Source organism: Calonectris borealis, chromosome 1 (genome assembly GCF_964195595.1).
Source record: "Calonectris borealis chromosome 1, bCalBor7.hap1.2, whole genome shotgun sequence".
Lineage (NCBI taxonomy): Eukaryota > Metazoa > Chordata > Aves > Procellariiformes > Procellariidae > Calonectris > Calonectris borealis.
The window spans coordinates 89,344,619-89,366,522 of record NC_134312.1 but is presented as its reverse complement, the minus strand read 5'-3'; the positions used below and the strand labels follow the sequence as shown (position 1 = coordinate 89,366,522).

General features: G+C 45.9%; 1 protein-coding gene across 1 annotated transcript; it reads left to right on the top strand.

The window, feature by feature from the left end:
• Positions 1-19,364: 19,364 nt before the first annotated feature.
• Positions 19,365-21,904, top strand: NDUFB4 (NADH:ubiquinone oxidoreductase subunit B4). The gene is made up of 3 exons (XM_075166409.1): positions 19,365-19,616; positions 19,887-20,033; positions 21,748-21,904. The coding sequence occupies exons 1-3, from the start codon at positions 19,416-19,418 to the stop codon at positions 21,805-21,807; spliced, it is 408 nt and encodes a 135-aa protein (XP_075022510.1). The 5' UTR covers positions 19,365-19,415; the 3' UTR covers positions 21,808-21,904.

Below are 21,904 nucleotides of genomic sequence, written 5' to 3'. Positions count from 1 at the left end.
CAAGAATAGCTTTTGCTTCTTGTGCAAAAAAAGAAACTGAAAGTCCTCTTCCAAACAACAATTATTTTTTTTTTGTCCTGCTGGTTGCTTACATTATGAATTCTGAATTTTCTACTTTTTGTTTTCTTTAACCTTCTATGGGCAACAAAAAAAATAGCAGTATTATCATAAAGATAATATACTTGGGAGTGCAAAATTTAATTGAGAAATAATTTGTGTTGCTATCAATCTATTAAAATGATTTTTGTTTGCTTTATGCTAAAAAAGTTTAGCTCAAATGGCAAACAAACAATTAGGGGAATAGGTATGTTTTCTAACCTTTCCGTTCAGATCTGACAACATCCCTATTTCACTACTGAAGCTTCAGCAAAACCTTGACAAAGTTAATGAAATTTCAGGCTTTGCATTCCCACTTGGAAGCAAAAATTAAGCAGAAAAAATATTAAAACAACAAGCCAACAGTTTTAGGCTCTTAACACATTTTGTGAAGAAATAAAAAGCCCATGATTGTGCACTCTGTTCCTGTTTGTGGGACACCTTTAAAAATAAATCTCAATCTACTATTTTATCATTTGAAACCAATCTTCCCAGGTACACTGGGTTTAGAGAACTGAGCAGCCCGCTGTGCATGGAGCTAGAGCAATAATTTCTCAGCTAACAGACTATTGCGCCAGCCTTCCCTGGCAATTAATTTTAGGTGTGACTGACCATATAGTCTTCTCACACGAGCTGTTTTAATTATTTCAAAGATTGCTATACACATACTTAAGCTCTCCTGAGCTCTCCACAACAGAACATCCTAATAGCCACCGAAATATAACATCCAAGCAGAGACAGCTCCGCTTGATGAGATACCTTTGCAACCACGGTGATGTGCAAACCTTTTCAGGTATCTACGAACGTGTTCTGTTGGAGTGACTCAGGGTCGGAGTGGGAGTGTGAACCCAGAGTAATGACGAATCCCAATATGGGCATGGTCATTCTCCTTTTAGTCAGACAAATACTATCTTCTTTTATCATATAACATTACAGTCTACAGAAATTATTTACACTACAAACAAAGATCAGTTCTACATGACAAAACAGCATCATACAAACTTAGCACTTCTAATACAGAGCTTAACTTAGCACTTCTAATACAAATCTTAACTTACTAAACCTATTTTCTTAACACTTCTAATACAGAGCTTAACTTAACACTTCTAATACAAAGATACAAACTTAACACTTCTAATACAAAGACCTTTCCTGTTCTCCATTACAGAGTTCTTTTTCCTTCAAAACCTTGTTACCTTCAAAATACATTGAAACATTTCAAGTTGAAGCTTCTGTGACTGAGATGCCGACTGCCCCATAACTAATGTATAAAGTTCATATAACTTCCCTGTGGCTGCTCACCTGTATTGTCCTCTGTCCAGCTCAACAGGGGTACACCACTGGATATTTCTATCTCCTTTCTTCAAGACCTTCTTTCTTCAGGCTTTCCTCTTTCAGCCCCACGTTGGGCACCATTTGTGGTGTAAGATAGCACAGACCCTCACATGCAGCAATACTGGAGCCTCTATCATAACAGGGCAGTCCCACAGTCTCTCTCTCTCCATTGCCTCAGCCTTCTGTCTCTCTCCGTTGCCTCACACTTCTGCCTCTCTCCGTTGCCTCACTCAAATCTTCCTTCCGGCAACGATCACATGTCTGCTCACAATTCCCTTCACCTGTTTTGGCTCTTGAATCAGCTGGTACTCATTAGGCCACACCTCAGGGTAACCACAAGCAGCATTCCTAACAGAGAGCTTTTACATTTTGATGTTTACAGTTTCCTTACAGAAGGGACAACTAAGCCAGGTGTTCAGGTCTTTTCTCTCCACAGTGTTCCATGTCCCTCCAGCATCAGTAACAAGAGTTATGCCAAGCACCAAGCCCTGGGCTTGCTTGAGTAGAAAATCAAACCCAAGATACAGAGGACCCACATGATGAACGCTGTCCTTGCTCTATTACTCCATCCTGCTGAAATGCTGAGGGTGAGACAGAAAGGGGGAAACTGCGTGGAGTTTTCACTTGGAAAATCCTTTTAAAGTCAGCAGGTCTAGTGTATTCAACTACAGCTAGTGATAACATACCACTGTGCTGATGAGGAAACAGATCCGGGGACCTGATGCTCAGGAATTACTTCCCTCTCTATATCCCTTCCTAACTCTCCATATCACCCTCCCTAATCTCACTGTCTCCTGGCATGACCCTGCGTGGTCTGCACCCAGCTGTCTGCGCAAAGAAAGATGCAGGAGGGGAGCATTCAGCAGCCAAGGCTTCGCAGCAGGAAGGGTGCTGCTCACCTCCTCTAGTGGCAAAGCTAAGAGGAATGAAGAGTCTTTTTGGAGGCCCTGCATGCCTAGGATCAACAACGTCATTTCATTCGGATTCAAGCAGTCTGCAAACCAAGGATCCCCAAACTTAGGTTGCAAGGTCACGTCAGCAGGAGTGGATGCAACAGCGGTGGCTCCTGCCTGTGCTGTGCTGCACCTGTGGCATGATGCAAGGGGATGGTCAGTTGCTCAAGCAACATTCAGATGCTGCGCTGGGGTAGCTCATATATAATGTTTTTGCTACGTTCCTTTAGGTGAAAAGCAACCGTAAGAAACTCATTCCCCAGTGACTTGCAGTTCACACCCAAAGAAGCAAGTGAGGATGAAAGGAAAGCACCCAGGAAGGTGTGAAGCCACGGTCCCATGCAGGATGGGTACCACCAATGCCAAGAAAAATGTGGCCACCGTGCAGAAGATTGCTCTGGAAGCATGAAGACATCATGAATAGCAAACAAAAGCTTCACAGTCTGATAAACAGCTCACTCACTCTAATCACAGGTGTTATTACTAAAATCCATTTGGTCAGCACTCTTCCTGCAAGCAGCAAAACTCTTCTGCTTGCTTTTCACATGCATCTGCGTCTGAGTCAACTTCATCTTTCAGCATGAACTGTTAAAAGCTTCCTAGCCGTGCCGTGCGACGGGCTTGTTATAAAGCTCTGAGGGACAGAGCCGGTATCAAAGCGCTCAAATGCTAATAACCCTGGCTGTGTACTTCGGAGCTGCAATAGCTGAGCTGGGCAGCAGGGCGTGTTCTCAATGGGTCGCTGGAGGACTCCTCCGAAATCTGCCGCCCTGGCTGGACGATGGTGTGCCCAGGACAGGCGAGCCTCTGGCTGCAGCAAGGAAACCCTGACCGCAGCGGGCAAACCCAGCGCACGCAGGAGTCACTTGAATTTCAAGGGCAGTACAAACCTAATCAGAAGCCAAATATTATGGCCGGGGTCAGAGTGTACAGCTCCTTCCTCCGTGCCTTTGGACCGGAGATTTGGAAAGGTTTTTAAACTTCTTTCTCCCCTGTTCTGCCACCAGAGGGCACGGCTCCCTTCCCTGCCAGGAGAAGCATCAGCCAGCAAGGGCAGGCGGTTTTCCTGCTGTAGGAGTTTGATGTCCTTTTTCTCCCACCTCCCCCTATACCTGCTTTTCAGCCTCCTGGCTGGACATAAAGCCCTGTCTGAGACGAAGAAAGTACCTGAGAACTTTTGCCGAGGGGCAAGGGAAAGGGAAGGCAGCTGGCTGTCACTTCTTGGGGCTTGGGAGAGCATCTGATATGGCTCGATCCTACGTGGACCCCATGGTTTGTGCAGTAACCAGAGCCCTGCCTCAGTGTCAGTGATGTTACCCGGAGCCGCAGGACAAGCTGTGCAAGCCCTGTTTTCAACGTCAGGGACTGTCCCTTTCTGAAGCAGAGGAGAGATGCCACCCTATGTCTGAAAAGCCTTATTATAGCAAGATGAAGAATAAAATGAAGGTAGTGAATCTCCCTCTTTGTCCCCCAGAGCTCTTGGAAATGGGCTGGTACTTAGAAGACAGTACTGGGCACTTTGCAGCTTATTTTCTGCTTGAAGTCATAACCCCCTGCCTCATCCCCCAGGACAAACACCCCGCCGTCAGGCAAAGGCCGGGGCACGGGTAGGTGAGGCTTGCTGCAGCTCTTGACCTTGTGGGAAGCGAGCTGGGTTCTGAACCTGATGCTCACTCCTCCTTCACGGCCATTTCAGAACCGTGGCATAGAGGGCAGAAAGTAATAGGACAGTGACCTTCTTCTACAAAGACCATTTGGTAAACAGCACGTTTTATTTTATTTCTTCTTCAGCAGCCACTGCCAGCACAGTGTGACAACCAGCACATCCTCTGCTTTGAGGTGACAACAGAAATCCAACCAGAGCAACCACAGATTTGAACCATTATTGTCTTACTCCTTTTTTTTACTATAAATAAAATATAGGCAAAAATATAGGATGTTAGTGATGCCTTTGGGAAATCAGAATAAGGTGAGTTCAGGAACACTGACAGTAAAACAAAGAAGGAACGCTGTGTGCATGGTAATTTGCACCAGCCTGAGGCTCAGTCCTACTCAGGTTATGTGAGGCCTTCCAACAGCCATTGGGAAGCAAGAAATTTTAGCTTGCAGTAAAGCTGGCCACCTTTTCTCTAACAAATGGATTTCCAAACCAGCATGGGCTTTTTGATGTTGTACGAGGACCCAGAACTAATTTCCCAAATACATTTCTCACTGATGAGTGTTCATCCAAGAATTTATGCAAATGCATTTCAGGTTGTGAGGTGCTGGCAAATTGTTCGCTGTTCCTGATAAGACACATATGACTGGTTTCCAACAGTGGCATCGTCAGTTTTTTGGCTGGCTGATTAGAATAATGAAACTTAGTTTTTAAACATTAGAAGTCAGAAGAAACAAAAACTGAATTAGTGAAACTTTCTGTTTTAGTTTGCTGAACTAAGATTTTGTTTATTCTTAATTACTACTAATTTTGATCACGATGAATACAATTGTTCAGATACAAATATCTATGGAGTTACAAATAACTGTAATTTTCCATCCATATGAACAAAAGTCCATGGAAAATAGCCAAACATGATCTTACCAAAGCAGTCATTTAATAATAAGGAATAACAATAATAAACATTATTTTCATTTTTTGCAGATAGCAGATACAATGGATACGAATTGGAATTTAGCAATTCAGTAGTAAAAGCAAAAATAAAAGACACTCTAAAATACTGCTATGTCCAAGTGCCAGGTATTAGAGCCTGTTGTGCTGGAAAAGATTAGCAGTCTGCAAGCAGTGACTTAGGACATACCGATTTCCCAAGCAACCAAGATTGTATTCCCATGCAAATGATCAAGCTACTAAAAATACCAGGAGATTGAAAGGAACCACTTTGTATAAGCAGAAAGGTATACAAATCAGCATTTCGTGAAGGCTCACCATCAGGCATCAGCAGGTCTTTAATGGGTGTCTTAAATATCTGTTTTCATCCCCTTTCCCTGACAAGTTGTCTCTCTACATGCACCAGATGCCTCCGAGGCTGCGGAGCTGCCGGGCAGCCAGCCCTGGAGACTCAGCAAGGGAAAGGCAATTATCACCAGCGAAAAGGAGTACAACATGACTGAGGGGTTCCCTCCCAGGAGATTGGTGGAGTTCATCCCAAAGGACGCATGAAATTTGGGCACTAAAATTGTGGGCTGTAGAAGCACTGCAAAAGCCCAAGGAAGGGCCCCAAGGACACGGTGGGCAGATGCGCATGATGCGATACAGCTGCTACTACTAGTCTGTGTTCCATCTCCAGCCTGGGAGCTGTAGTCCCACCACCAGAAGCACTAGCAATGAGAACCCATCATCATCATCTTCATGGTAAAACCCCCTGTGATGTGACCTTTGATTTCTTTCGGTATCTCCTGCCCAACATGAGGCAACTAAAACCATTCGCTCTGTCCCCTTTTAAACCTATATCCTCCAGCTGCCGAATGGCTCTTAGTCTTCCCTGCCAAAGGCACAATATAGATGGTACTGAGGGACTTTGTTCTGGCAGCACTGCGGTCCCACTGCATTAATCTTGGATGAAAGTGTCTGGTGCTATAAATGGCTCTACATGTATTTCCAAATATTAGGTGATGTGAGTAACCTGAAATGTCCCTGGGCAAAACTTCTGAATTAGGAACTCAGAAAAAGCTTGACTGTCTCCTGACCTCGTGCACTAAGCACCTAGATAACTCAGATGTTGAATTCTCTTTCTCCTTCTCTTTTAGCCTGGGAGGATCTGTTCTAATGGTCCTTTTGCAGTGACCAGAAGGGATTCTTTATTGAGCTTCCCATGAATAAATTTTTGCTTCAGCTCTTAGACATTGGGCTATGCCTCCCTTGTGACAGAAGGGTCAAGCCTTAAGATGATTATGTAGCAACCATGACACTCCAGATGTACTCCCGGGTTCCTTGGAAAACTGAACACGCAATCTCCGTTAAGAAGTTCCAGCATATGGGATGTGGTCTGCTTATAATTCCCAAAACTGTCAAGAAAAATGGATCAAAAATATTATTACCACTGTACAGGCAGGGAAACTGAAGCAGGCAGGGGGAGAGATTTCCCAGGGTCAGCAAAAAAGCCAAGAGCAAAATCAGGCCTCCCACTGCTTGCTGTTAGAAACAGCCCACTAGGCTGCAGCTGGTAGTGGTGAGGAATAAATGAGCACTTCCCACAAAGGAGATGGACAGCCGTCACTGTAAATGCTCATCAGTCACATTGGTTTAATGGGTAAGAACAACAGACATCTCCAAACCTGACTGGCCCACTGATAATGGCAACCGGGGGCCATGGGCTGGACTGCACATCACGGGCAAAGCCCATCGTGCAGGTTGATGGTAAATCCCTCACCATGTACAAAGCCTCTTGGCCTTCCTCAGCAGGCAGCAGGGCTGCACAGCCCTGCCCTGTCGAGAGCTCTTCTGCCTCGAAGAAGTGGTACAGAGCTCCTACTCACCCTTTTGTAGCATGGCGTGTTGTGCATGGGCCTCTCAAAGCAGCCCTAAGAATGAGTTTTGACCCCATCACCAGATGGCACGGTGTTTCAACATTTAATAATCCACCAAGACCGGGTCCTGGCAGTGTATTTTCCTCTCTTTCCAGCCCTCCCACACATTGCATCTTTACGACAGGTGTTGGCTGCCGGACCAAGCAGAGGGAGATTGCGTTTGTTCTTCTTCCTTTGTGCCTTTTTGCAGGGCCAACGCACCAGCTTGTCCCTTCTGGTGAGGAGTCCTCAGCTTCACTGCACTCCCTGTGAGATGCCAGCCTCCCTTTGTCACTGACACCCCCCAAAGCCCTCTGCCAGGGACCCCTCTGGACAGATTCCCAGAGCTCTGTCTCAGCTCAGCTCAAGATCTTATGTATTCAGTGTTGTCTACAGTGAAGAGAGGGCTCTGTGTAAGTAAGGCTCTTGTATTTTCATTTTTCCCCTACATTGTTTTCTGTGGGAAAGTTAAACAGCAGCTGGAAGAGCTCTATTGCAACCCCAATATTATTTTCTGAACCAGATGCTTATTTTAATGCTGTACAGAGAAATAATAGGAAGTTCCTCTGGAAGTGATGGCACTGCAGCTTCTTTAAAGAAAGTAGTATTTTGGCAGCAGCTATTTCCACCCGCGGAAAGCAGCTCAGGGTTAAGAACGAGGGTGTAGAAGAAGCATTACTGAACATAGCTCCAGTCTGGTCAGTGCTTCTATTATAAACCTTTATTTTTTCCCTCTAGGAATCTTTCTTTGGGCTGAAACCCAGCATACTGGGCAGAATTACTATTGATCCTTATTGCTTTTACTGCTGCAGCTGAGACACATCTTGAAAACATATATTAAGTTTTGAATTAGATCAGAGATTCCTTCCTTTTTGAACCCTTGCACTATCTTGCTAGTTTGGGACTGCATTGCGCAAACCCCCTTCTCCATTCAGCTGTGCATAATTGTTGACTACCTAATGGAGAAGTATTCTAGAGCTTAATAAAGAACAACAGCTTTGTTACAAAGTGTTTGATACCACCTATACGAGTACAGAGCTTGTTTTGACTCTCTTTTGGTCTCTGCAGGGCAGTGTGAATCCTTGTAGAAAAGACCTCCTTTTCCAGGAAACAGTTTTGCTGCGTCACTGCTATTCACCTCTTGCTTTCTGCAGAACTTCACTGATTTCGTCTCAGGAAAGGCAGCTGAAGTTTCACATCGGTAACAATCCTCTCGGAGTAGGACTCAAGCACGCTCCAGCAAACCTGGAACACAGACTGCAGCACACCTACCAGACCAGCGTATGTAGAGTGTCAGGAGGCTTTGATCACTAGTGCAGAAAGGAGCAACCTAAAGTTACTTTGTAAAGTGAAGCACCAGTTATGTATAATTGTTGAGAAAATAAATAGGATTTGCTGTTTGCCATTTCTTTTTTGCAGTTCTAAAACTGAATCAGGGATGTTGTCAGGAGCCAGCATTTTCTGTATGCCTCATGATAGTCTGCCTTTGCTGCACTCAGGGACACACAATGCAGCAGGAATTCATTTGAGGAAGCACAGAGAACCTACAGCTTTTGCTGAAAGGATTTTTCTCATATTTTTATCATGATGATATTTCTGCTTTTGGTTGAAAAAATGTATTCAAAATAACAAAACCTGAATTGTTTTCTTCTCCTTTATCCCTCTCACTTTTCCCTCTTGTTTACTCCTCTGTTTTCCTTAGCAACTGGTATAAGGTGGAGAAAAGGAGGTGAAAAATAAACAACAAAAATATTTTTTTAATAGAAGGGAGAGAGGGTGCTTTGGTTTCTGCCAAACAAAACAGAAATGTTGCATCAAAACAGAAAATCTGTGAAAGTGGTTGTTGGGGGAAATTTTGTCAGACTATTTTTATTGGTATTTTTATCACCATCATCATTAACCCACTATGCTTTCAGTGCTACCTCTCACTGCTAGGAAAGACTGATGATTTCTTCAGAAGTCCTGGAGTGGATCCAAAGACCTCAATTCCTGAGACAGGGTCAGGCCATAAAAGCAGGAGGGTGTCAAGCAGGGCAAGGGCAATTCCAGCTGTGGAGCTGGTGATTCCCTGCTCCTGTCCCTGGAATAATGACCACCTTTTCCTTGTCACGTCTTGATCTTTCACTGCCACAGAGCACAAAGAACAAGCAACTCTCAAGCGAGAAAGTAATCCTTTGCCAGAAGAAGTCACCTCGAAATATTTATACTCTGATCAACTAGTGTTCTGACCAAGGGAGATCTCACCCAATCCCTGACTTTTCCTTTCCTCCAGAAACAAGGTACCAGGCAAAGACAACATCATCAGCCCTAAATTGCTAGGGACATCCCCCTGCAGAAAGCTGGGCTGCATGCAGTGCCCCAAGGTCTCCTTAGGTCAATGGATAAAGGCCAGTATCCTCTGTAGGAAACTGCTTAAACTCAGTACTGATCAAAGCTGTGGCTGGCTAGGCTCTAGGACCAAGATGGTTGGACTCGATGATCTTAGAGGTCTTTTCCAACCTTGATGATTCTATGATTCTGTGGACATGGTTTAGTGGGCATGGTAGTGTTGGGTTGACGGTTGGACTCAATGATCTTAGAGGTCTTTTCCAACCTTAATGATTCTATGATTCTATGATTCTATGAAGTACTTCTGAACAAGATAATGTGCTGTGACAGCTTCTCCCTCCAAGAGATTCCAGGGAAGAGACCTCTCACCACAGTATCACATCTTGTAGTTACGTACATGTGCATCATGCAGAGGGTATCTAAGAAGTTTGTATGAGCAGTATGCTACATGATCAGCAAGTCAGAAGAATTTGTCTCACATTTTTTCACAAATCTAGATGTAGCCACTGGACAGGTTTACCCAATGTTTGATAAAGCTGGTGCCAGGTGCAATATAGGTCCCCTCAGACAAGATAGAGATGCTGGTATTTGGAAGAGGTTGTGCTGTGAGAAAATATGATAAAAATCCATAAGCTGTCAACTGAAGCGATTTGCTTGACTGCTATCAGAGGTGGAAGGATACAGATAGAAGTAACTCTGCTCTGAGACTGCTCTGCAGGCCAGAAAGACCTTTTCCATCATTGCCTGACAAAAGGGCAGCATTACTGTCAGGAGCAGATCTCACCCCTGTGACCCATCTGCAAAAACTATGTCTAAGAACAAGGAAACCAAAGGTTTCAGCTTCATAATTTCACTGGTCTTAAAAAATACGCAGGAGATCTTTAAGATTAGGGGCTCAGTTTTCCTGCTTTGTCCAAGCTCTTTCTACAGTGAAGTAAAACAAGGAATGGTCAAGGAGTTGATGTAGTCCCACAGGGCAAAGCAAAGGGGTGGGAAACGGGGTTATACAACTGTAAAGAAAAAGCACTTTGACTTTGGTGACTGTTGTGCAGAGTGAGTGATTTATCACATTTCAAATTTTCATTTGGATTTGAGACAAACAGATTTTGGCATATTAGCTTCTCCCGTGAGTATATCCCAGACATTCTCAATCCTTGGTGGGAAGGACTCTCTTGGAAAGAATTCGGCAGGTTGAGGGGTGAGTCACTGCCCTGTTCCTTCAGCTGATGGGATGTACTCAGTCCCCAGGGAAATTATGGAGAAATGCAACCTCCCCATTAATGAGTCCAACAGAAGAGGCACCCCAGCCAGCTGTGAAAGACTGATACAGACATAACAGCATTAGGCTTTGCCATTTGCCTTGGACTCATTCAGTTTGTGACCATGTGCTGTGGGCAGCTCCGGTCACTGCAGTGACTGGTGGACCATGTCTGGAGCAGCTTGCAGCAAGACCAACACAGCAACAGAAGGTGGGGATACCATACCTGTGCCCAAGCAAAGACAAACTCCTGAGGGTACAATGACACATGAAGAAAGGAAGAATTAACCATGTAAGGCATTTGTACAGGCATGACTGGGTCCTTCCCCATAGCCTTCACCATGTCACTGGTCTGTAAAACTAAAATGCTGGTTGCAGAAACTGAGTTCCGTCAGCCCTCATGTGCTGAGGAGAACCAGCAAGCTGCCAGTATGATGGCTGCTTGCACTTCCCTTGGCTTCAGGCCACAAGAAGACTCTAAAGTAAATGAAAGCAAAGTTGGAAGACCCTGAATGCCCCTGCTCCAAATGTGTCATGTACAGGTTGCTTGACACAGAGACGACGAGAGGAAACAGAGAGCAGAGTGCCACAAGGTCGGCAATTGCTATCTGCTAAGCATTTTGCAAGTGGCGGCCACCACGACTGGACCTTCTGTGAAGATGCTTGGAAGAAAGTGAGATACGGCCAAGGGAGAGCAGGGACAAGACTGAGCAGCAAGTGAAGGAGGCAGAGGAAGTCAGAGTATGTTCAAAGAGTAAAGAGCCCCTCAGCAGTGGTGGGAGTGTGGGAGGAGAGGGTTGGGTAGAGGAAAAACATCTGCTGGTGAGTAGGGGAGAAGCAGATGCATGTAAGGGGATGGAGTGAGGGGCAGTAGGAGAGTGGGGAAAGCACTGTGTCTAAAGGGCCCTGCAAGGATCACACCAGAGGTAAAAATCTTTCCTTTAGGGGTTGCAAATCACAATTACATTGGCTGGATTAGGGGGGCATGCCACTGTAAACAGAAGTGGTTTATCCAAAGAGCAAACCTCTCTGCTAAGAGGTTATCTAGAGAAGTATGGAGACATTAATTTAGGAGGCAATTTTTAACCTTGGCAGCTGCCTTACCCAGTCTCCCAAACAAGGCAGATGAAAACTGATGGATACAGGGTTCTGCAATGCTAAGGATTATTTCTTGTTTAGTTAATGTTACTGATTTATACAATGATAACAAGAGCCCAAGGAAAGCACTGCTCTGCCATTCTATCTCTATAGGTCAGAAGTTTAAGGCTTTAGTATTGCCATCATATTTTTTTAAACATTGAAATACCCAGGCTGGACACCATATATCTCTCCCAGTAGCTGGCCTTCTGCAGCAACAGCCTCATTTGTATTCTGTCTTTTACTTAAGCAAAAAAAAACACTCTGCATTGCCACAACTAAGTACTTCCCCACTGCGATACAGAGATTGCCAAACAGTCACACTAAATTCAACACGTCCCTGCTAACATATTTTATTCATACTGATGGTCTGCTTCACAGTGTGTTCCCAAAGACTTGCTTTAAAATTTAAGCTCCAGACTTTCAACAAAATATATACAGCAAAATAAAGTGAGTGTCTTTTTCTATGTAGCTGTACAATGGAGTTGCCTCTCCTTCAAGGCAACTCTATCACAGATTTCAGGCTTGATTTTTTTCCCCACACAGGGCTTGAATGTCTTCCTGTACAAAGGAGAAATTTGTGACTTCTTAAAGAGTTATTGTCTATAAAGTCGTGCTCCTTTTCCAGTTAAAAATGAATTTCGGGCTGTGGAGAAGTTTTGGACTGGATGATCCCACAAAGTGAGGCTTCCTCCAAAATCGTGCTCATGAGTGGACCCCACCAGGACACGCAAAGTCCCTGACACCAAAACCAACCCTTGGGGCACTGTACTTCTGTCTTGAGGAGCAGGAGTGGCCATATCTGTTGGGGATTAAAGTCTCACTGGCCCCTCTTGGTTGGATCTTCGCACAGTAGCCTTTTCCTCACACTCTGATTTTGTTTGTGAAAGGAAATCCAGCTAAACCCATGAAGTAACTTCAAGTAAGGCATTGCAGGGAATTTGACGGCTTTGTGGGCCAGAGCCATTTTTTGTAGGATTCTCCTTTGTTGTCAGCAAGTCCAAGGTTTCACCCATGGGTCTCGTCAGAACTTACAGGAGCATCCTCCAGGTACAATAAAGGCTGTGCAACATTGGGCACTCTGACACACATTGGATACTCCTGGGGCTGGGAAGTATCTGGGCTAAATTAGACTCTTCCCACAGCCCACGGGGAAAGACAGGATCTCCAGGAGATGGCTCACAGCCTCTCAGACATGTCTCAGGGTAGGAGGACTCACCATCCGGAGCTTCCTCCATTATGTCAGAGAGACGCAGGCAGAGATCACAGCGGGCATCGCTATTTTTCCGATAGACTGAACGAGGCAGATCTATCCTTTCTTTTGTGGACAGAGCAAAACACCTGGGGAGAAATGGGAAAAAAGAAATGTCAGCTGCTGGCAATGATCTGTATCAGGAGCAACAGGCCAGAAAAGATGCCTCCCCTTACCCTGCATAAGACATTTCCTACAACACTTGAGTTTCCTCTCACTGACCCTTACTGCAACCACTTTTTGAATTTTTACTGGCGTCAGTATGAAACCACCCTTAGTGCCACACACGCCCTACAGTCATGAGGTTGAGCATTGCTCCATGAGTGACAGTGCAGTCCAGGGATGGCAAAACTGGGCTGCTCCACGGGGGAAGGCGAGCTGGGAGCCAAACAAGGTGATCAGGGCAGGTCTAGTGGCAATAACCATGATCAGCCACAGTCCAGTGATGTCCAGGCAAGGCCAAAGTAACAAGGAAGGTCTGAGGTCAAGCTGGGAACTCGAGTCACCGTGGTCCAAGGCTAGACGCAACACACACTCGAGACAGCTCAGGCAAGAGCTAAGGCCAAGGGACCGAGCTTCAACGCTGCCCCTGGGCCAGGGGGTGATGGAAGGTCCAGAGGAGGCTGGTTGGGGCAATGACAGCTTGCTGGTGACAGCCATCACTAGGAGAAACCTAGGAATAATGTTTCCCCTTGACTGGTTAAGCACTTCTAACACTTAGCCAATAACAGGACCTATCCTCAGACATCCAGCTTTTTAATTGCCACCGTACTTTATTCTAAGATCTCTTCCTCTCCCACTCTTCGATGTTGCGTGACTATTAATAGCCTCTCCCGCAAGGAGCTGGAAGCAGAGGGAGAGCTGGAGAGCTAAGAAAATGAATTATATTACGAAATGCTACAATCAGTGCCCTGCAAAGGCGTAGAGAAGAGATGCTCACTGCCAGCTTCTCCTTTTCCCACCAGAGCTTCCCAGGTGGCACCAGCTCCCCGGCTCAGGCAGCTCAGCCACAGCTATAATTCAGCCTGAGTCAAAAATTTTATTTCAGTAGGAAAAGCTGAAACAGCAGAGGGCTTCTTGTCACTGTCTCTGGACAAGCCCAGGAGAGGCAGAAATGGTTTGTTTAATGCCGTCTCTCATTATTCCTGGCACTTTATGACTCATTAAGTGTCCTAGTTTTGTAACTAACTCCTGCTGAGCTCAACATTTGATACACATTTATGGGTGGCCTATTGGCTGTAATAACAATTGAACTATTCATAATCCCCCTAACTATGTGTGCTGGTTTTGGCTGTGATAGAGTTAATTTTCTTCATAGTAGCTAGTATGGGGCTATGTTTTGGATTTGTGCTGAGAACAGTACAGGGATGTTTTTGTTATTGCTGAGCAGTGCTGACACAGAGTCAAGGCCTTGTCTGCTTCTCACCCCACCCCACCAGCGAGGAGGCTGGGGGTGCACAAGAAGCTGGGAGGGGACACAGCCGGGACAGCTGAGCCCAACTGACCAAAGGGATATTCCATACCATATGACGTCATGCTCAGCATATAAAGCTGGGGGAAGAAGAAGGAAGGGGGGGACATTCTGAGTGATGGCGTTTGTCTTCCCAAGTAACCGTTACGCGTGATGGAGCCCTGCTTTCTTGGAGATGGCTGAACACCTGCCTGCTGATGGGAAGGAGTGAATGAATTCCTTGTTTTGCTTTGCTTGCGTGTGTGGCTTTTGCTTTACCTATTAAACTGTCTTTATCTCAACCCATGAGTTTTCTCACTTTTACTTTTCCGATTCTCTCCCCCATCCCACCGGGGGGAGTGAGCAAGCGCCTGGGTGGGGCTTAGTTGCCAGCTGGGGTTAAACCACGACTCCTTTGCGTGCCAGGTTTCCTTCAAACAACTGGAAGATACAGACACTGAGGACTTCAGTTCTTAAAGCAGAACTAATTACATTTATCTGGACAATTTATTAGCATAACTATATGCTGCAATTAGACACACTTGTCCTGAGACTAGATAAACAATGCTGTGTCCTAATACCTTTTACACTGCTCCCCTTCTGTATCTACCATGCTTTTTACCATGGATGTATCCATGTAGATGGATGCCTGATACCGATTCCCCTCAGAAGAAGGTCGGCAGCACACACATCAGTATTCATTCACTTGTATGGAACGGGAACGGGAGCCAGAAGACCCTTCTTGCCCATTACAGCTGAGAATTAGAAGTAAGAGACCTCTGTTCAAGAACCTTCTTGTGGTATGAGTGATCTTGTCAGCTTCCACCCTGTTTTCCAGCTTGCTTTCTTTGCAAAAGGTCAGCGAGAATTCAAAACAGAGCCCAGACACATGTTGACCCAACCTGACAACTGATGCAAACAGGGCAACTGCAAGCACCCAGCACAAGTTTGACAGACACAAGTATTTTTCGAGATGACAGCACATTTAACCCGTCTCTTCTGAAAGCGTCATGCACGATCACCTTGGAGACAGGTAGACAGGTCTGTGATTTAGGTTAATTTTCCTTTCATTCACTTGAAGCACAGAGTCACTTAGCCTGGCCACTCCGAAAAGATGTGACTTTGTGTCTACAAACAAATTCAGTCTGTGTATATTTTGGAGCGTGACTGAAAAGTCACCAAAATCACACAGGTCCAAAAGGAAGGTCAGTATCTTGGGTTACTTTAAACTCAAGCTGAAAGTTATTTGCAGCTTCAACCAAAGAGTCTGACATAGAAGCGTGCCTGATTTCAGACTTATGATTTGGAGGAGAACACTCTCAGAAATTAAGCTGTGTGTAGGACAGTATTCAAGATGGCCTTGTACTGGGTCTGGCTGGGATGGAGTTAAGTTTCTTCACAGCAGCCCGTATGGTGCTGTGCCTTGCATCTGTGGCTAAAATAGCGTTGGTAACACACCAATGTTTTGGCTATTGCTGAGCAGTGCTCGCACAGCGTCAAGGCTTTCTCTCCAACACCCCACCACCACCAACAACCTCAAAGGTCAGTAGGCTGGAAGTGGGCAAGAGGTCAGGAGGGGACACAGCTGGGACAGCTGAACCAACCAACCAAAGGGATATCCCATACCATATGACGTCATGCTCAGCAATAAAAGCTGAGGGAAGGGAGAATGATGGGAGGACATTCGTGGTTATGTCATTTGTCTTCCAAGAAACCACTACACGTACTGAGGTCCTGCTTCCCAGGACGTGGCTGGACATCTGCCTGCCGATGGGAAGTAGTGAATGAATTCCTCTTTTTGCTTTGCTTCTGTGCACAGCTTTTGCTTTTCTTAATAATTGTATTTATCTCAACCCATGAGCTTTTCCATCTCATTTTCTCCCCCAGTTCTGTTGAGAAGGGAGAGTGAGAGAGCGGGTGGGTGATCGGCTGGCAGCCAGTCAAGGTCAACCCGCCACAGGGTCCTGGACAAAGATTAATTTTCTTGACTGGTTCTCTCCATTTTGGTTACTGCTGATCACAAAGAAAACTGATGACATAAACTTCAAAGGCATTTTCATAAGAGAATTGTCAATTTGGTTCAATACTGCCAACCTCAAACACTCAATAGTCAACAGTCCTGATTAAAAAGGAAAAAAACACTTGGGGTCTTACCTTTGAAGTCTTAGCGTTTGAGCCCACAGGATGTGGTATTATGACCACCATATTCTAGCTCAAGCCTATATTGCCCTACTGAGAGTGGCCCCACTCTCACTAGTGCCTGTTTTATATTCCTGCTGCTAGTCTTAGGTCAACACTAGCAGTCAGGAGGAGAGTCAAACGAGCGTTATGATCTGGCTGGCAAAAACAGGGACAAGGCGGCTCTCATTCATTCTTGCAAAATCTTTTGTTTCAAAGGTGGTTTGCAGTAGCAGCCAGGCTGTGTTCAGAGTCTGCCATAGGGTGGCCCAGAAGGAGCAGATGACACAGGAGGTCTGCACAGGAGTCCAGTTTGTCACCACAGCATTTCTCACTGTGCGCAGCAGTTCCTGTCAGCAGGAAAAAAAAAAAAAACAATCACTGATTTCAGTCAAGTGCTTTGCAGTATTTTTGTCTTTGTCCTGCATTGTTTTATGCAAGGTTTAGACACTTACTATTGGTGTCCTGGGCTTTTGCTGAAGGATAGCATTTTAAAGTTAGAGACATGGCTGTTATGAAATGAAGAAAATGCACAAAATCACCTCTGGAGGAGTCAAAACAACAAATTGCAATGCACAGGCTTGAGTGTCAGAGAACATGCTTCTCTGGAAGGGATTTAGTTATTTTTTTACCCCATAAAACAAGTGACATCTCTCAGAAAAGACTCCCTGTGGGGAACTTGATCCTTTGAGAGGGAGGATGAGTTAGTGATGAGAGATGAAATGCAAAGGTGTTTTCAGCATAGTGGCTGCTTGCTCGATTTTCTAATACAGTACATTACGTTGTTAATGGAAATGGAGCTTTGCACCTTCTGTTTTTCTCCCAGTAGAATTACTTTCAGCACTGTCTGCATGCCAAGCATGCACACTCACAGCTGTGAGCTCTGGGGAGCGGGAGAAGGCACAGCTTGGACCTGCACAGATAACATCGCAAAGTCTGCAACAGGGCTGGGAGCTGAACCTGCTGCCTTTGCCAAGTGACTTCACCACAAGACCATCTTTGCTCCTGCCCATGGGAAGTGTCCCACACCATTACAGACAGACCTCAGAAGCCAGCAGGTTGGGGGAAGAGCACCTGGCTGTTTCAAAGTCCTTTGGGAGATCCACAGGGATAGGAGTTTTCTGTTCCACTCCATGATGCAGCAAAGAGGGGAAAACCACCCACCATTTCCCACAGAGCAGCTATGCCTTCCCAGTATGCTAATCCAACCTGCACCCCGGTTCCTGCCAGGAATCTCTCCGTTTCAAGGCTGCATGTATCATTTATTAAGAAGTAAGAGAGAGCAGGGAGGAACAGCTTTTAAAGGAGCAGGCTGTGCACAGGCAAGGGAAGACAATGCTAAGTGTTTGGGAACCCTCGGAGATGAAAGTACCAGAGGAGTGCCACATGGCAGTGCTGCTGGTATACGTACCGTGCTGCTAACGTAGCTCTCCACACGCCACCTATGGAGAGAGACAATCGTGGAGCTGGAGACACAGAGCTCAATAAATCCGATGGTCACAAAATGGGAAAGTAAAGACAGTAAATTGTTCCATGCAACAGGAGCCACCGTCCCAAGCTGAAAGCCCTCGGAAACAAAGCAGCAGGGCAGGTAAGAAGTACTTCTTTGGGAGCTGACTGTGAATGAAGCCACTGAAGTTTTCAGTTGGATTTGCAGCTGCATGTTTGTGAAGCAAATGAGGGTGGAAAAGCTGGAGGAACACCAAGAGAGAGTTTCTGAGAGGGCTGCAGGCTTGTGCTTGAGAGAGGGAAAAGTACCTCCTGCTGTGCTGGTGTGCTCAAGGTATACAAACTGCAGGAATATCCAACTTGTATTTCATCCTGCTGGAAGCAAGTCACAAAGCCCCAACTCCTAATTAGGGGCTCAGACCAAGAGGAGATCATCTATTTTCCAAGTGCTTAGGTAAAAGAAGAGTGAAATCCTAAGATGTGAGGCAGCGCTTCTGCTCTATTATTGCGGTGCCAAAGCACAGCATCTTAAATAAAGTCAGCAATATTATTTTCTATGTGCTTAGGAGCAAACTGTAATCCCTCAGTCAACATTACCTGTGTCTGTAGAGTTACCCCTATGTAAATGAGGCCATAACTGTATATACACAGCCATTAACTTACTTGGTTCCAATCAGCATAACTGTTATCATTGCTTTGTATACCGACAGAAGGAAAACCAGTAGAAAACTTGTTTACTGGCAAGTTTGTTTCCAGGAAGACAATTTGCATGTATTTTTTACATCTCTGGGAGAACAAAGCTTTTCATACCGACAAGACAGAAACTTCCTGAAGTCAAAACTTTCAGGCCAGAGCTTGCTTTCTTCGCCTGGTGTTAATCAGCAGAGGGTGATTTGTGAACCTGTCAATAACGTTTATCAGGGCCGTCAGTCACCACACGATAATCCTGAAGGTTACCTGGCGGCTTATCCCACCAGCCCTGCCTCGGTTAAAGAACCAAGGAGACGATTTGAAGCTGAAAATCAATGACGGCGGGATTTTGCTACTTCCAACCCGCCGGCGATACGTCACGTGTGTAATATTGAATGTTTTGTTTAAATGCGCGTAGCCCAGGCCTGCGAAAGAGAGCGCAGCGACGGCCGCCCCCGCATCCCCTTGGGCGCACCACAAATTCAACAAGCGCAAAATCCCTTACGCCTCGGCGCTCTCTGCCGAAAGAGAGGTCCTGTCTGTCCCCCGGGACAGCCCGTTTCACCTGCTGGCACTGTTGCCAACAAGGGACCCACCTTCCCTCGCCGTGACCCCCCCCTCCGTCAAGCCCGAGCCCCCCGGCCCACCGCGGGGGAGGACGCTGCTCCCGCCGGTCCCGGCGTGAGCCGGCAGGGGACGCGGGGCTCCTCCGGCGGCGCGAGGCCGGCACCGCCTCCCCCGCGCCTGCGCGGTGGCAGGGCGGCGCGGCGCCGGGTTTGCAAGATGGCGGCGGGGCCGCCTCCCACCGCCGCCGAGGCCTACCGGCCCAACCGCTACGTCTCGCTGCCGGCCGAGCTCGACCCCAACACCTACGACGCGTCGCCGGAGAAGCGCCGTACGGAAGCCGAGCGCTTGGCCATCCGCGCCCGGCTCAAGCGGCAGTACCAGCTGCAGCTCAACAACCCCAACCCACCGGCCATCATCGTGAGTGGGGAGGGGGGCGCGGGTGGGCGGCGGGGGCCGCGGGGCCTGTCCGCCTAGCCCGGCGTCCCGGAGCGGGGCCCGGATCTGGGTCGGTGCGGGCGTGGCGCTGCCCTCCCCGTGACCTTGGCGCCCTTGCCGGCGTGGGCCGGGAGGCAGCCGGGGGGGGCTTTCTAGGCCTCAGCCCCGCGGCAGGGGCAAACGGGGCTGCGCCGAGTCGGGTGGGCTTTGCAGGGTCGCTGGGGCCTCACTGTGGTTTTCTTTCCAACCCAGGAAGATCCTGCCTTGGTCCGCTGGGCCTACGCTAGGACGCAGAACGTCTACCCTACTTTCCGCCCGACACCTAAGACGTCCTTTCTAGGAGCTCTTTTTGCTATAGGCCCTATCCTCTTCTGGGCTGCTGTCTTCAAAGTTGACAGGGTGAGTCAGGTGACAGCACTGAACGTCAGTGAACACCAAATTGTAAAGTGTAGATCTGCCTGGAGACTTCCTTGGTGGGATCCTCTTGCACATAAGAATGATTAATTCCATTAAAGTAATGAGGGAAGGAAGGCTGATACTGAGCCTACTATCTCAAAGCCTCATAACTGGCTGCAAAGTCCTGCTGTGCTAAGAGCCCTTGGGTATTGCCAGTCACGGGATATTTTGCTATAATAAAGCTCTCTGTAGCGCTGACAGTGTAAATTAATCATAAGAGACTATTATTTTCAGCTGCTGACATGCAGTAACTGCGCTTTCTAAAATAAATACATAGGGAGCTTATCGATTACAGACTTAGCAAGGTTTCTGTGAATTGCTTAACCGTTTCCCTAATCTCATGAAGCAAATGGGGAGGAGTACTTATGCTAATTAGAGTGCCTGATCTCAGCTGGATTTTTAAGATTTTGGAAGGTTTATCTTGCTTCTGTTCTAACTCCTGAAATGTGGGCGTCAGAATCCGAGCAATGGTAGATCATTCTGAAAATACTCAGCTATATATGTACATAAGAAAATGCTAAGTGACTGCCAGACACCTAGCTGTTATTACTAGTGAATTTATGGCTACAGTAAAACACTTTGATTTCCCTCTTTTGCATAAAAGTAGCATTTTTAGATCAACTCATAAACTGGGAAGCACAAACATCAATTAAAATTAATAGAATATTTGTGGGGAATGCTGTTTACTAGGATGAATTGAAAATACAGGTTTTAGGAAATATGCCGAGCATGTTGATATAAATGTTTTTGAGACTTCAGCATCTCTGCAGTATTTTGTCATGCTGGTGTTGTTTTGTACATAAAGCCACAGCTGGGCTTAGCCACCAAGTGCGGCTTAGCATGTGAGTGCTTGAAAATAAACCTGTGTGAGTGAAATCTAGACATACCTGCCTGCGAATATTTAAGCTGAAGTCTTTAATGTAGTCTCCAGGACAATTTGTTTTCTTTTATTCCAGTTCCCTTACTAATGTTTGGGGATTTTTCTTTGTTTTCTGGCAGTATATAAAGCACAATAACTATTATACTCTTTTCTCTGAGGAGTGTTTGTTGTGCGTCTGGGAAAGCAAAAGATAAATTGCCAAGTCTTAAGCAAGCCTTCTGGTTTGATCCAGCAGAAGGAATCTGGGCAATATCTGCAATGTCTGTGTACTGTAACAATACCTGTCAGAAAGGTACATGACTGCAGAGTGAGATACAAATGGCTTGAAAGTGAATACAGGCACATTTAGGCAAGTTATTAAGAAGTTTCTCCATAATTAGATCTCTAAACTGGATTATTCAGCCAGAAGGAGGAGGCAGAAACTAAATGTATAAATTAACTGTGACGCAACTAGTTTGGTGAAAAATACATCACAGGAATTGGTCTCTGCTGGCCTGTGAGAGTGGATGGATGTGCAGAGAGGTCAATCTGAGCACGTCTTCCGTAGCTAGTAGGTGAAGCTAAATGCCTTGTTCTTTTTTACTTTTTAACCACAACGGCTATTACCAGAGTTTGTGCTCCTAGAATCATTTAAGTTGGAAAAGACCCTTAAGATCACGTGTGGTGCTATCTTCCTATAGTCCATACTGAATTATTAGGACTGCTTTTCTCTCATCCCAGGCTGATTGAAACTTCTTCTCTAATAGGATAATGATGAATGTTCTCTTTTTTCCCCAGGATCGTAAAGAGAAGCTTATCCAAGAAGGTAAATACAAGCGACCGTTCAGTGTATTTTAAGTTCCTGGAATTGCAGTGCTGCTCATGGGATATAAGTAAAATAAGATGTATTGTGTGCTGATGTTTCTCCTTCATAAGAATAAACCTTAATTGCTCA

Excerpts from the sequence above, each read along its gene's own strand:
- NDUFB4 (XM_075166409.1), top strand. The coding sequence starts at position 19,416 with ATGGCGGCGGGGCCGCCTCCCACCGCCGCCGAGGCCTACCGGCCCAAC. Across the intron at positions 19,617-19,886 it reads CCAACCCACCGGCCATCATC|GAAGATCCTGCCTTGGTCCG; the intron begins GTGAGTGGGGAG and ends TTTCCAACCCAG. Across the intron at positions 20,034-21,747 it reads CTGTCTTCAAAGTTGACAGG|GATCGTAAAGAGAAGCTTAT; the intron begins GTGAGTCAGGTG and ends TTTTTTCCCCAG.